At 47.1% G+C, this 16,269-nt stretch overlaps 1 protein-coding gene across 4 annotated transcripts in view; it reads right to left on the reverse strand.

Moving 5' to 3' along the window:
• LOC135387874 (solute carrier organic anion transporter family member 74D-like) overlaps window positions 1–16,269 on the reverse strand; it is a 47,762-nt gene that overhangs the window by 6,755 nt on the left and 24,738 nt on the right. Inside the window, exons 1-6 of one of the 4 annotated variants that reach the window (XM_064617066.1) lie at window positions 15,473–15,498; window positions 4,125–4,820; window positions 3,633–3,719; window positions 2,921–3,166; window positions 2,649–2,813; window positions 1,416–1,614 (exon numbers count right to left, since the gene is read on the reverse strand). In XM_064617066.1, the coding sequence (XP_064473136.1) occupies window positions 1,416–1,614; window positions 2,649–2,813; window positions 2,921–3,166; window positions 3,633–3,719; window positions 4,125–4,782 (1,355 nt within the window). In that variant the 5' untranslated portion in view covers window positions 4,783–4,820; window positions 15,473–15,498. Of the gene's footprint in view, window positions 1–1,415; window positions 1,615–2,648; window positions 2,814–2,920; window positions 3,167–3,632; window positions 3,720–4,124; window positions 4,821–4,947; window positions 5,003–12,623; window positions 12,813–15,472; window positions 15,499–16,269 lie in introns of those variants that run through there. The other 3 variants (XM_064617064.1, XM_064617063.1, XM_064617065.1) reach the window with 3 other exon arrangements.

The raw sequence follows: 16,269 nt of genomic DNA on the forward strand, positions 1-16,269 counted from the left end.
CGCTCGTCTAGCAGTTTTGTGCCGGACGGGAAATGTCGGGAAGCGCCCAGACATACTGTATATAACCCTATTATTTCGCGCCCCCAAAATTTCGCGAATTGGGCACAGTCAATGTATTCACGACCACTAACATTCGCGAATGCCTCTGAACACTCCTGATCACCGATTATACTCCATCCGTTGAAAACGCGGATCGTTGACGTCCATTTCTCCACGTGGACAACAACGTCCCTTTGCACCTTGCCCTTGAAGACTATGCCCCCGGTCACGAGGAAGCACAAATGCCATCCAGGGGCACGGAGCTCCACGTTTACCTCAGTTGCCTACTTGACCGGACTTTGCACCTTGCCCCAGAAGAACATCCCCGGCTGTCGGGAAATTTCGGGAAAACCTTCGAAACCCGAAAATTTTGCGTGCCCCTTAAAGTGACAGTCCGGTCGAAAACATGGGTCTGGGAAACACCATCTTATGATTTCTAATACTCATCACAACCACCGTGCAAGATATTTCAGAAAAAAAAAAAATCGTATCGTGTGTGATTTATAATCGATTTTTTTTTTTTATGCCGCAGTTGGCCCCGAGTAAATGCCGCATCGAGCTGTTGCGTGACGTGCATAAGAACAAAGCCGCACGTGACTTGCGCATGCCTGTTTGCGCGATAGTTGGTTGTTGAAAATTAAGGGGGCTCTAAATAATAGGGCTCTACAGTAATACATATACGAGCCCACGTGACCTCAAAATGATGTTGCACCCATACACTCTAAGAAAAAAAAGGAGTAAAATGGGGAGTAATTGCAGCTTCTAGTCCCCTAGACTGCAGTTACTCCCCATTTTAGTTCCCTAACCCCGACATTTACTCCCCAGGAATGCAAATTGTCACTGAATTTCACAAATGGTCTTCCGAATGCAACAGTCTATAGGTAAATATGTGCTCTTGGTCAGTTCGATGCCATAAGGCTGCATAACTCAGCCAACTTCAGTTTTCCACCCAAACAAGAGTAAGAAACAGTTAGCGCTTTCTTCGCGAATTGTGCCCTGTGTATGTCGCAAGATTTTATTTCACTCGATATATCACGGTTGACGGTTTGATTCAAAGCACTTTCATGCATGCACACGAATTATGTACCTGGTACTCTTAGAACAGAACGCGAAATGCTGTCTCCATTCTGTGACATTCATTTACTCCCGTGAATTTACTCCCGAAAGGGACTATTTTTTGTGGCAATGCATTTAATCCCTAAAAGGAGTAAAATTACTCTTTTTTTCCTTAGAGTGTATGGCGTGTAATTATAGGACAATACTATATGCACGTTTTGGCACAAGCGAACGTTTGAGGGTGTGGCTATACACGGATGACAGGTTTAGGGCATCCCCGTGCATGTCCCCGCGACATCTAAGGAAACAACTTCACCTACGTAGTATTCGCAGCGGCAGACACACCCGATATGACTGGATTGTCGCACCCGATGAACATCATTGCTACGAAGCCGACCAAGTAGGCGACTTCCACGACTGCTGAATATCCGGCCAGAACCGTAGGCCTCGGCCGAAAGCGGTGTATGACAACGGCGCCCACCAGGATGCCGATCATGGTGGTTAGGACCTTGGCCGATCCTGCAAAGACGTACGGTTATTTTGGCATAAAAATATGCCCGACGTGGCTATAAGCTATGCGCCAGCTCGCGCTGACGGCACTTATTTTCGGAGAAGCCGAAACTATGGAGTTTTGCGGGTTCTTTGGAAAATAGACCCCTACACTCTTAAAAAACAGGGTGTACTTTAACTCCTTTTTCTTGCCTTTTGGAGAGTACAATTACTCTCAAAAAAGGAGTCTCTAACTCCTACTGGGGAGTAATATTTCTCTCCGCGTCTCCGGTAGGGAGCAAGGGAGTAATGTTACTCCCTTGTGGGAGTGAGGAGACCCCTTTTTGAGAGTAATTGAACTCTCCAAAAGAGAGTCATATATGTGGCAAGAAAAAAGGAGTTAAAGTACACCCTTTTTTTTAAGAATGAACCCGAGAAACGTCATCATGAGGTTGGTAGACACACTGAAACCGAAACAAATCGGAAGGGGAGGGCTGGGTTCCACGAATGGGGCACTTGTTCGCTGCCTCCCCTATTGAAAGAAAAGTAGGACCGAAGGTCGCGTCCCATTCAGGAACCATCGTAACCCCTTGAAGACCGTGGCTTTCTGGCGCGACCTTGTTCACCCCTAACTTTCAAGCGTATAGTTCAATTGTACCGAATTGGTGGCGCTGTAGAACACCATGACGTCATTTGTTTACAAACAGCGAGACGTCTATTCGCGGAAGCCTGTAATGTTCACTGACGGCATTTGTATTTAGCCAAATGAGTCTTGGCGCGATGTTGATTTTTTACGTAATAAACGTAATTGGTAGAGCCCCGGACCGGTAATCCAGAAGATGTGGGTTCGAGTCCTACAGCTGGCTAACCTTTTCAGTGACTTTCATCTTTCATCGTTAATTTCTTAGGCAACTTGACGCCTTGTATGTGATTGTCCCTTCTATGTTGTTCCAGCCTCAGAACATCAATTCTCTCAAATAAATGCCATTTTTTTTAGTCCGTGGTGGCTTTTCAAACGAAAGCTCTTGTGGCCCGACCTGGTGGCAATGCACGGAACTACTTACCCGAATAGAAGCTCGCCTTGGACGCCGTCTGTCCGAATTGGAACTCGACGTATTTTGAGAAGGAGGTACCGTAACCCGCGGTTGCGTTCAGGATGAAAACTAGACCAACCGTCTTCAGCATGAAGATGGGATTCTTTGCCAGTCGCTTCACGATTATCGCCATGTCTGGAACGGGAGCTCGGATTAAATACGGGTCGACACAGCGACGTCTAACGTCGAAACGTCGTCCAATAAACAAACGGCAACGGCGAAAGTCAACCAATGGTTCTCACCTTTTATAACTGAATGGTTCTCTTCTTCCCCTGTCTTGGACTTGTCGGCAACCTTGAGGTCCTCCTTCGATTTGTTCTTGGGTATCTTCTTGAGGTTGTTCACCTTGTAGTCCTTACCCGAAGGAAGTATGCGGGGGAAGAGCATCATCGGCAGCGCTATCATCGCCAGTCCAATAGCGAAGATGATGTAACCCATCCACCAAGCTCCGATCCACCGAGGGTCAGATTGCGTTATGCCTGGGTCATCTGGCAACAGTGAGAGCGTCGTTCTAAGTGGAACCGTAGCGTGAAAAGCTGTTCATTCCAACCAACACTCCTTTAGAATATATGACCAATCTACTGCAGCCTTGGATGTTTGTGCTCCATAAAAACTCCAGTCATCATCATCACCATCATCACTACTGTTCTGACGTCACCAACTGTGTTCCTGTGTCTTCCTCCACTCAGCTATGGTGAGCTCTCCGTGAGCGACTGTAGGCGGCGACATTCGTGCACAGGATGTTACAGAATAGAAGGCAATGATTAAGCTGTAATGACATTGTTATAAAGTGTGAGGGGAAGTGCAGACACATTATACGTGTTCAGTACTTTGGACCATCCCAAGGTTGCTAGCTGAAGCTCTCTATATAGCATCTTAATTTGGGTTGGCATAGCAGACATTGTTTCTTCAAAACTAGATTGTTCGTATTATAGGTTCCAGCATAATTCTTACGAAAAGGATCTTCGTAAAATCGAAGACAAAGAGAAGCTGTCAGGAAGCCAAGAACTGGTCCGAGCAGTCTGAAGGCGAATCCCATGCCTGTGAAGCAAACAAGCAGTTTCAGAACACACGAGTAATAGCTGATCTGATTGAGCATTCGGACGACTATGAGCACAATCGGCGCTACTCTAATTTCCAGCAGCCTTTTCACTGTCGTAACGTCAACTTAATGTAGTACTGTTCGTGGATCTGGAAGTCCAGAGTCCTGGAAGCCAGTTCCAGAAACCTCATAGACCTAGGGTTGTGTCTGCAACAACTCTTGGGTTACTCTATCAGGCCTTATCTCTGTTTACGCTGGAGCCTATTCAATCCACAGAACATGTAACCTATCGAGCTTGTAACACTGCCGTCATAACGACCAGGGCAGTAACTGCACACTCCAAAGCAGGAAAGCGTTGTCATGTGTATCATTCTGACAGTTTTCAAGAACCTGTTGGTGCTTACCAAAGTACATGGGAGAGTTCTTTTTCCTTATATTGTCGTCCATGTAACTGCTCCCGACGATGAAGAAAGTCGACCCACCGAATCCGTTCAAGAAGTTCGCCACAAAGAACAGCACCAGCGGCAAGTAACTGGCCACAGCCGACGCCGCCGAGCAGTCTTCGGCGGCACGATCCGACGAGCAAAGCAGGGCTTCGTCCGACCTCTTCCTGGTAAACTTATCCGGCGGACCTTCCAAGATGTGCAGTCCTGGACCATAGACCGCGAAGGGCAAGATGCTCAGAAGACAGCTAAGAACCACTATGAGCGTTCCGAATGCCATGATCTTTGGTCGACTGATTCGACTGGCGTAGTAGCCAGCGAGGAGATTGATTATAATCGGGCTGAGGTTATCGGCAATCAAGATGACGCCGGTGGTCTTGCTGGACATGCCGAAGCGCCGTTCGATGGTGGACATAGTGCCGACGAAGTAGGTCTTGTACGCGCCTTGTAGGATGCCCATGATGCTGTAGACGAGGAAGAACACCTTCGGCGTGGCAAGGAACTGGAGACATTTTGGACGGAAGCTCCCCAAACCGCAGAGATAGTCGCGTTCGTGGTTCGGGTGATCGTCGGGGTGCGACTTGCCGTTCGGGATCTCTGTGGCCTTGCTGGAGGGCATCTTGGAGTCGCCGTTCAGCTGGGGTTTGCGAGCAGTGCCTGTTGAAAGAAGAGAGACGGGAAATAGTTATAGTTTTTATAGGTAACTTGTTTGTGGTTAATCTGTATGCATTATGACTACGTCACATGGCGACACCTGTTAACGCATTATAATGTGTTATATTACCTAGAATAAGGACGTTCTTTCTATCTCGCACGTCCTTCATGTAGTTTCGAGGAACAAGGAAATGAATTAGGTACACACTCGGCATGGGTTCAGGAGAGGTCAGCAAAGAGTTTGTTCTCTCTGTGAAACGTACTTGGAAGCTAGTCTTGCTATCCGATTTGGAGGGCGGCCTCGCTGTAAATTTTCATCCGATTGATAACTGTACGACTGAACACATCAGCAAAATCGAGTTTGGCCGTTCGAATTCTTCCACAGAATGCTCGCACATCCTTTTCATGGGCAGTCACAACCAGCTCCGGTGGCGCTGCGGTAACGCGTGCGCTTGGAGACTGGGAGGTCCGCGGTTCGAATCCGCGGGCCGGCTGTGCCGTCTGGGGTTTTTCCTGGGTTTCCCTCAGATGTGTAATAGGCGTATGCCGGCACAGTTCCCCTGAAGTCGGCCCATGGACGCAGCTATCCTCCCCCCGAGCGGATTCCGCTCGGTCTTCCACTTCACCCTTTCCTCTCCTCCTCTCCACCACCTTTCCCTTCCCGAGAAACATGCCGCCTAATCAGGCAGGCAGACCTCTCGGGTTCCTCCCAACGACACTCCTCCTCCTCCTCCTCCTGGGCAGTCACAACAGCACATTGTGCTGGGCCAATATGGCAAGCCCTAACAACACCTGCGGCGCTCGCCAAAGTTCATCGCCACCACCGGCACGGTGAAAACACAATTATCGAAGGTGTATGTACAGCTGCACATGCACAGTCAACAAAGAATGAACTCTGCATTTTCCGAGGGAAAAGGAGCGCATCCGGCTTGCATGTTTCAGGGGGGGGGGGTTTCGTGTTTGCAAGCATGATCCGTCATACATTGCTACCACAATTAATGCAATCCTTGCAGCAAATAACGTGCTCTGCGAAGTGGCTCCCGCGATGTTTTGGGCAGTGTCAATGTGCGTAATAAATTGTGAGGGCAGTGTAAAACGAGCAACTGTTGCGGGGACGGACATCCATACGAGAAACGTCATCATGACGTTGGTAGACAGACTGAAACCGAAACAAATCGGAAGGGGAGGGCTTAGTTCAACGAATATGGGCACTTGTTTCGACCTATATGGAAAGAAAAGTAGGACCGAAGGACGCGTCCCTTTCAAGGACCATCGTAATCCCCTCAAGACAGTGGCTTTGAGACGTGACCTTGTTCGCCCCCTAGCTTCGAGCGTATAGTTCAACTCTACCAAATTGGTAGCGCTGTCGAGCACTATGACGTCATTTGTTTACAAACAAATCGCTTATCGTTATCGCTTTTCCTTCCAGTAGAATCTTCCATGAGGATGTCCTCCGTGTGAATACACGGAAACATCATATTTCCGCTGCCAGGTAAGCGCAAGCGGCTCAATGACACGTTATTTCGTGCACTCCTGAACGCGGGGAATGTGCTCCAGTGCAGCCACAAAATATTCCTAGCAGACGACAGGAAAAGGCGGTGTCGTCTGCTAAGTCCGCTGTGTTCTGCTTCCGATATTCCGGCACCTTGCGAATGCTGAGCATGACACTCGACGAACCGCTCTGCCCCGCGAGCAATGATATGCTCTTTCTTCCGCTAGAACATTCCGTGAGGATGTCGTCCGTGCGAAGATGCAGTCACCATTCCGTCCTAACCGATGCTCAGCCTTACATACTTGAAACAGGGTAACATAACCGAGAGAAGCAAGCAGATGCTTTCTTCTCGCGTAGCGAAAGGCCAGAAAATAAATCATTTTTTACACGGTGATATACAGTCGACCCCCGTTTATCCGGACGGTGCCGCTCCCGGCGAAATCGTCCGGATACCGGGGCATCCGGATAAATGAAACGACCGAAGAGAAACATCCTACAGAGCAAGGTTTAATTAAAACACAAAAATCTCGTCAATGATAGCTGTTAGATAGTAGTGTAGGCAATCGATTCCTGCAAACTTTTGCTAATTGCATAGAGTTGAGCCACGCTGTTGCGCTGCACTGGCGTCATCGGCACCGTCTTGCTGCACATCATCGGAGGCAACAGCAGCAATCACACCGTCATCAGTCATAGCTGCACACGCGTCATCATCCTTATCAACGTCAACGTAGTCAGAAACCGCAGCATCATCTACGGCAGTCGCAGTGAGCCTCTGCATCAGGGATCGCAGCTCAGCTAGGGGAATGTCTTCATCAGCCAACGGGCCGTAAGCAGCAGGCCCTCGGGTTGGAGTTTTCCCCTCTAGAACCAGACAGTTGCTCGAGATATTTCCAAATTACTCGACTGGTCAACGTGACCCAACGCACACAAGTAGAAAAGGGGGTCATCATGCACGGTTGTCTCCCCTACGGAGGAATGTAGGTCCCTGACGTGTGACGGGAGCAACCCCAACACAGCGAAAAGATTGACGAAGCGGGGTCAGCGTCTCGTCTTACTCACGGTAGTCCGGATAACTGGAGCTGGATTACAAGAATTTTCGACTTTCGTTCCCTGGAATTCTTGTCCGAGTCCGGAAGCTGACGTCCGGATAAACGAGAACAAAATACATGGAGGAAAATCCGTTCCCGTGCCTTTTGTCCGGATACCGCGGGATCCGGATAAATGAAGTCCGGATAAACGGGGGTCGACTGTACTATTATAATAGTAACGAATCAATCGAAAGAGCTCTATTACAGTGACTCACAGCACGACGATGGCATGGAGCTTTGTCATGCGATCAGGGTGGTACAGAGGTTGCAGACACGTTGAAATGCTTTTGTACTGCATCGTCACGAAAAACAACAACACCGAGGTCTGTTGTGTTTATATTAAAGGCTGGCCATCAAGGTTACCAGATGTCGGGCGACCTGCTTTTGGATCGCGTACGTAGTTAACCTTAACAGCACTAGGTCTACCTCTTTGTGGACGACCCTGTACCTGGTGTTAAATCCCAGTTAAATCCAGTTAAATCCCCGGGCTAAATAATTCGCGAACGGGTGCACCAATCGAATTTTTTTTTCTTTTTTCATGTATCTGACCGATACCATCCTACAAGTTGGCACCGTGTGAATGAGTGGGAGGCGCACATTATTTAAATAAATATTCAAATGAGTTTCCTGAGAAACGTAACTTCTAAAGCTGGGCGCCGTTGGCATTAAAATGGGTACTACCCCCTTTTGTGACCTTCAGTGCATGGGCACCTTTTAGCGAATGATCTGCAACGGAAGCGGGTCATTTGTTGCAGTAGTTAATTGGTTTTGACTTACATATTTTTGAATTTTTTTGAATTTGATTATTTTTGCGCGGTGAAGCGCAAAAGCACGCCCTTCCACTCCCTTATCCACCAATGAATTACGCCCATGAATTTACCGCAACAAACTACCCGCTTCCATTGCAGATCTTTTCGCTAAAGGTGCCCGCTGAAGGTCCCAAAAGGGGTAGTACCCATTTGAATGCCGACGCCGCCCTGCTTTAGAAGTTACGTTTTTTTTTGTTTGTTTTTTTCACGAAACTCATTCGAATTTTTATTTAAATACTGAGCGCCTCCCACTCATTCACACGATGCGCAGCTTGTAGGTGGTATCGGGCAGATACTTGGAAAAATGAAAGTTCTTCGATTGGTGCACCCGTTCGCGAATTATTTAGCCCGGGGATTTCACCCTGCATATGCCCTCGAAGTTATCTCTTCGGATTTGCCATTAAAATACATTAACGAGAAAGCAGAACAAGGATTCACCGAGAGACCTCTTACGTTGAGCTCTCTCTTACAACAGGTTTTTTTTTTTTTCTTGAGCGAGAAGTGGCCCTTGAAACAAGTGCTTGGTCATGACAGCCAAGGTACGCATTCCCGCCAAACGTATATGGACACGGCAGACGGTCCTGCGATTAGATAAGAGATTAGACGACTTGACCGATATATACGTTGGTCTAAGAAATGACGAAATAGTACGCGGGTTTCCCCTCGCTCTCAACGGCAGGTAGGGTTGCCACCAGGCCGGTATTATACCGGCGCGGCCGGTTATTTGCTTCCTCTGCCGGTTGCCGGTAGGAAGGTGATACCGGCAGCCTCAATACCTTTCATAAGGGCTTTTACGGGGTTTTTCCTTCAACATTCCACTACAGCTTGAATAAATCTGGAGCACAGACCACACTCCGCAGTCACCAGTTGTTTTCTTAATTATTCATTGTTATTATTATTATCATTGTTATTCATTACGTCTTGTGTTCGGAGGGTACAAGAGCAGTGGTTGTGCAAAGCTGTTGGTGGGTGTGTCGCGCCAGCTAGAACGTTCCTCACCCACTTTCCCTTTCCCACGAGCCTTTCCTCCTTTCCCTCTATTCTACCTCCTCTCCCTCAGCCGGTATTTTTCACTCCGAAAGGTGGCAACCCTAACGGCAGGTAACGACACTATTTATCCTGCGGTCGACTAATTAACGTGGTCGACATTTATTATACAAAAACTGAGCTGCGCTATCCCAATCTTTTCAGTCCCGCGGAAACAACTTTATTTTAATGACGATGCCTAAAAACGGCCTTGCTTCGAAAATTCACGTCGGTAAGACCCGCGAAGGCGACCACTCGGAGTCGAACCTTTCGAATCTACCGACCACGTTTGTTACTTTCTTTTTTAAATTTGGCGCCTCCGGACTCCGCCGAAAGCCTCATTGGCTGACGGGTGTTTTCTTGTTTCTTTGTTTACATTGCTCCGGGACTGAAAGAGTTCACGCAGAAACTGTTACATTACAAATTTACTGCTGAACTATTTAATTTGTTCATTAAACAAAGGTATCATATTCTGCTTCATAACCACTTTTCAGTAGAAGTTTTTTTTTTCTTTCTTTTTTCCTGGCTTTTAAAACTCTTTTTAAAGAAAGGATTTGAAAGATTTGAGATTCGTAAGATTTGTGGACTCGCAGAACCTTCCTGGGATTCGAATTCAGAAAATTCTGGATTCGTCCCACGTGTATAGTTTTGGTGCATCGTACGCTATTGTCTTTGCGTACGTAAGGGATAGCGTTGGTGGTTCTGCGCATGCGCAAACAATAAAGAGAGCTTCGCGCATTGCACAGAACGCATCACGGTATCCCACGCATGCGCAAAGACGATCGCGTACAATGTACCAAAACTTGTAACTCGTTACTGTAACTAAGTTCCTATTCTTGATAACTTGTAACTTAACTCGGTACGTTTGCGCAGTGCGAACGTTCAGAGGAACTCGTTTCTATTTCGGGTAACTTTACCGAAGTAACTTAAGCTACGTTCCAAGTTACTTTTAATTCGCTTATCACTCGCGGCCACATATTTTCGTCCTTTCTCTCCGGTTCTTTCGTGGCATTTTATGCTATAAAACGTGATATTCAATCAATGACAGTAATTCTATTCAGGAAGAACCGCTGCCATGAAATGAAGCTGAACCATTGTGCGCCCACAGGAAGTATAACGTTCGAATTAGTGGACATAAACGAAAACGATCTAAGCGTGTAGCACTCCTCCGCAGGCAACTCAAGGTCGAACTCAACTGCTCACGCGCGTTGCACCTGTGTAGTGATATTTTGTGTCCGAATTAACTCGGAAGTAACTCTTTCTTTTTCTTTTTTTTTTAAGTAACTCCGTAACCCCGAGTTGCATTTCATGCTGAAGAACTTCGTTAAGAACTTAGTTACATTGTTCACACGGAGAATTGTAACGAGTTATTTTTGACCGGTAACTTCTCGATCTATGCCAAAACTCACTGTTATTTCGTTGTATTCGTTATAGGTAGTTCTTATTTCGTTTTCCAAAGGCATTGCGAGCATTTCTGGCTGTTATGCATGGTCACGTACCTCTGGACTTGTATTGCACAAGCATCACAGCGACAAAAAGTTCTGAAGTAACCCTGTTGTAGCTGGGGGCCAATGAAACATTGAAAGGCACTTACATACAGCGTGCCTCGTATTTTGTTCGAAAGCAGGGCCATGCATAAAAAAAAAGGGGCTCCATGAACCATTCCTTCAATTATAGCACGCGCACTCCGTGAGCGCATGGCCTGGATATTCGAAGCGTATAACCCGGTTTGCATTTCAGGAACACCGTTATTAAAAGTAGAGTTGAGAAATAGTTTCCGTCGCTGACCGTAAAAACGTAGTTAAAACACTCATTTGCAGAAAGCAAAGGAGAAAGCGGGCATGCAATACGGCCGGGTGTGTTCTACTTTCACAAACAGTTCGGGTGGGTTGAGTGTGGTACAGCGTATGCTGTAATTTTCGTCGTTTCCGTCGGGGCGACAGGCTTGTTGAGCCCGTCCTTTGTGTCTCCATTTCTGAGCAGTCGAGAAACGTTTAATACCGATGTACAGTGAACCCTGGTTAATATGACCCCCGATAATCTGACATACGCGCTTTACGACCATACTCCTGGGGAACAATGCAGTGAAACCTCTGGAAATCCCCCCCGTTAATATGACAATTCCGCAATATGACCAAAATTTTCGGGAACGACCATGGTCATAATAACGAGTGTTCACTGTATACAGTGAACCCTGGTTAATATGACCACCACCGTTCCCGCAGATTTTGGTCAGAAAGCGAATTGTCATACTAACGAGAAACGCATAATCCGCTGACCCGAGAGACCGCTTCGTTCCGGCCATTCCTATAGGTGCACAACAGCAGCAGCAGTGTGACCTGGTCTCGTGGCCACTGCTGTTTTAAGCACTAGAGTACTATGGCAGTCCGAAAAGCGCTAATGAGTACAGTGAGCCCTCGTTAATATGACCCCCGATAATCTGACATACGCGCTTTACGACCATACTCTTGGGGAACAATGAAGCGAAACCTCTGCAAATTCCCCCGTTAATATGACAATTCCGCATTATGACCAATATTTTCGGGAACGACCATGGTCATAATAACGAGGGTTCACTGTAATTCCGAGGTCAACAACATCAGGAGTCATCCCAAACGTTGACGCCCTACTCCAACACGTGTAACCCTGGCTGCCTGAGGTATGCGTATAGCCTCTCCCTGAGGCTACTGTGCGGGTCATGTAACGTGGTCATAATAACGGGAAGATACTTAATACCTGCGTTTGACCCTACTTGTGACAAAAATCTCAGTCATAGTCGGATAAGCGGATTGTCATACTAACGAGATGGATTTACATGGCGGCGGAACGGTTCCCAAGAAAAACGGTCATAAAGTGAGTATGTCATATTATCGGGGGTCATATTAACGAGGGTTCACTGTACACGCTTCGACGTTTAAAACGTAAACATGTTGTAATTGGAATTCAGACAGTTAACGAACGATCCAACGTGTCATCAAGGCGCTGGGAGTCGGACCAGATAACCAGGTGGAGCGTAAAGTGCTTGGCGGTGATCGTCAACTGTAAAAACTATTGACTACAGTGAACCCTCGTTAATATGACCCCCGATAATCTGACATACGCGCTTTACGACCATACTCCTGGGGAACAATGCAGTGAAACCTCTGCAAATCCCCCCGTTAATATGACAATTCCGCATTATGACCAAAATTTTCGGGAACGACCATGGTCATAATAACGAGTGTTCACTGTATTGAGTGCTCATAGAAGGTGCTCGACTATGATCGTTAACTGTAAGAGATATTGGCTACGCACTATGAAGTGTTCAGACTATCACTGTAGCACACTGTATACGCGCTGCTGGCTATGGACTATAGGGTTTAGCTGTTCGAGACCTGTCTGAAGCACTTACTTGCATCCGCCGTGGTCTTGACGAGTAGAGGGTCCAGCTGAGCGACATTATCTTCGGATGCCATATTTAGCGGAGTTTTGTCTCGTTTGTTTGCTGAACGAGTTGGAAACAATGGATAATAGACAGCGCGTGGTGTTCTGCCCGGAAGAAACTCGGCGGATACAGCGCTCAGTGGATACGGAAAAAGAGAGTGTGTGTGCCTGTCTGAAGAGCGTTATCGGTTTGAGCTCAAGCGTTTCGTATCTGTTGTCGCTCTGTCAATATGGTTTCTTCAATCAGTTGTACAACACGGGAAAACAGAGATTCCGGATAAGAAGAAGGTCAGGGAGAAATTTGACTTTGATAAAGTTATTGATGAGATAAGTAACCCGTGGGTTATAAGAACAGGATTAAATACTGTATGAGGAATGAGGACTGAACATATAATATCAGTCAACATCACCATATTTTATTTCTATAGCAACCGAAGTGAAAATATGCGTTTACGTGGCCGGATATGTCGACTGAATAAACCTCTACCCGCGAAACGTCATCATGACGTTGCCAGATAGACTGAAACCGAAACAAATCGGAAGGCGAAGGCTGGGTTTCACGAATGGACACTTCTTAGCTGCGTCCTATTGAAAGAAAAGTAGGACCGAAGGTCGCCTCCCTTCCTGGGACCATCGTAATCCTCTCAACACCGTGGCTTTCGGGCGCGACCTTGTTTGCCTCTAGCTTCGAGCGTAGTTCCACTCTACCAAATTGGTGGCGCTGTCGAACACTATGACGTCATTTGTTTACAAACAGGGAGAGGTCTAGCGTTTAGGTCGACTACTGTCAACTAATGCGCCATGGAGCCCTGCGGGACTGAGTCGACTGACACTCAATTGAAGCGCCACCACCATCTTTGAAATATAATGGCAGAATGGACCATTTCCATATTTGCGTCGCTCCTAGTGGCGGAATGTCGAACGTCATATCTTTCCCTCCAGTAAACATGGCGACGCTTTCCGGACTGGCACGTCGCGTGGTGAAGTAGCAAGAGAAGGTTGGCGAGAAGAAAGCGGAAAGAGTGAAAGTACAAGGCCTCGTCAAGTGCCGACCTCAAACGTCCACGTAACCTCGAAACCGATTAATGCCTCTCAAGAAGTAGCCTGCAAGTGGCTACGCATGCGCATATGGTCACCCAGAAAAGGTCCGTTCATGAACGATCCTCGACTCGACTCGACTCGACTCGAGTCCTCGAGGCCGGTTTTGCGCTTCATAAATCGACCTTGACTCGAAGCGCCTCCCGCGCATTCATCGAAAATCTCGAGGTTTGCATCGGTGCTACCTGTTCGGTGCTTCCATGGTTCATCGGTACTACTTATTCTGTTCTGAGGCGAGGGAGGACGATACAACCGGAAGTGACGTTTGGGAAGTGGCTGAATAAGTCAACCGAGGCGGTTTACATCGCGGAGTTCAGTCGATATTTATCGTCTGAAATATACCCAAGCCGAGCGACGTATATCTTTACTGCATCGACTTCGATATATACACCGGTTTACGTACGGACGATAAATCGACTTATTCCGTTGAGTCGACTTGTATCGCCTTCGTGTGAACTCAGCTAATTTTAAAGCGAGAGTTAAAAAAAAGCTGTCACAAGCTGTCTTGCTTGTCATGCGAAGAGTGACCGTGCAAAATACTTCGACTAAATTCGCGGCCAATTACTCGTAATGGAATTATTTTATGGGCAGCACTTTATAGCCTCGCTAACCAATGGGAGCCACCGACCCGAGAAAGGACTTGCTTGCTACACTTTCCCGTATCCTCAAACTGTCCTCAATCGCTTTACGGCCTCTGCCAAAAGGATGCGGTAACTCTTGCTTGCCTCACCGTAAAACCTGAAGACTGCTGCTTTTTGTTTTTCTTTCTTTCCTCTGTTTCGATCCCCCTTTTTTCTTTTTCCTTCCTTTTCTTTTTCCTTCCTTTTCTTTTTCGTTTGCCCCTTCCCCCTTTTTTTTCGGAATAGCAAGCCGGCTCTTTGCCTGGCTAACCTTTCCTTTCTTTTTTTCTTAATAAACATATCCCCCCCCCCCTGAAGACTGAGAGGTGGTGTGTTCGAATCCTACCACTGGCTGTACTGTCTGAGGTTTTCCCTGGGTTTTCCGAAGACTTTCCAGACAAATGTCGGCACAGTTCCTCCTGAAGTCGGCCCAGGACGCATATACTAACCCCCCCCCCCCCTGTCACCCACTCCTTCATGCTGTCCTCTCTCTATCTGTTCACGTCCGTGCGCCGCTCATAGCCTCAGTTGTGTCGCGGCGATAACGTGGAATAAAAGAAAACAAATCTAAAATGCCGCCGGTTCGTTCGTGTGTTTGAATGTCAGCGTGCACTGAAGAAGAGACAAAAGCCAGATCCCATAACACGCTATACAAGAGACAGCTCAGAAAGAAAGAAAGAAAAAGCTACTATGCCTCTTTCATGTAGTTTCTGCTTCAGTTGTCTGAAGTCTGACCTCTCTAGGTTATAGTAGAGGTAAAAATTTCCTATTTATACCTCCAACTCTTCTCAAAGGTATGAAAGAGGTATAACGGAGTGCTAACGTAACATATTTATACCTCGTCACCACGCGTACCAGGTACATATCACCGAGGCTATATATTTCTCACGATACAGATGAGGCTGCTTATACCTTCAACGTACTGTATCACATCATTTTTTTTATTTATTTTCTTGAGACGGTATGAGCTAAGTTAAACGGATATGTATTTAATTAAAAACACAGACATCGGTACAGTAGTATCTGAATTCACGTGATGAGTTTTATGGCTACGTAACATCTACGTATACCTGCAATGAATAAATCTAGACGTCCTCACCCTTTAGAGTCGTTTACCAAGCGAAGGCTGCTCCCCGGTTCGTCAAGTCTTCAGCGGTGTATGAGTATATGTTGGCCTATATATGTTTATATCCCCTTTGGAGCTTGTTATCAGATTGTTATCTGATATGTAAGATAGAGTCCGTGTTACCTCCAACAATACAAAGTATAGGTTTCTTCTTTGATGACAGTACACGGTACACTCTTGATTAGAGTCCTGCACGGGCGCGGGCCCCCGACCCGGCCCGCGTGCCTGGCCGGGCTTGTTATTGGCTGTGTGCTTCAGGCCGGGCCGACAAAATACGCCGGCACCGCGGGCCGGGCGCGGGCCGACAAACATGTTTCCGAGAGTCAGGCCCGGCCGGGCCACGCAGCTAATTCCACACAATGGAGATCCATTAGTTCATATCATCATGCGCTTGCGTCATTCCTGCGCATGTTTTGCAAGACAAGCAAAGGACACTGCATTATGCATATGATTCTACCCTCTAGAACATTCTCAAAGCCACTTTACATTGCTCCTCACTCCACACGTATTTCACAATCACGTTGGCAAAGCTTGGTGAGAGGGGCTAGGGACTGGGAGAAAGAGTTTGTCGACAGCATCCTCTACCTCCGCAAAAAAAAACTTGACAGTGTAACGATAACGCCAATGCCCCCGCGCTTTCTGGTCTCGTGCTGTTACGGTGTTAAACCGCCAGCACCTGTATGTCTTCTCTCCTTATAAATTTACTTACAAATTTGTTTGATAAGCGCCAGAAACGCGTACGTCACGGCTGGAAATACTATAGGCCGGGA

This window comes from Ornithodoros turicata, chromosome 3, assembly GCF_037126465.1.
Source record: "Ornithodoros turicata isolate Travis chromosome 3, ASM3712646v1, whole genome shotgun sequence".
NCBI lineage: Eukaryota > Metazoa > Arthropoda > Arachnida > Ixodida > Argasidae > Ornithodoros > Ornithodoros turicata.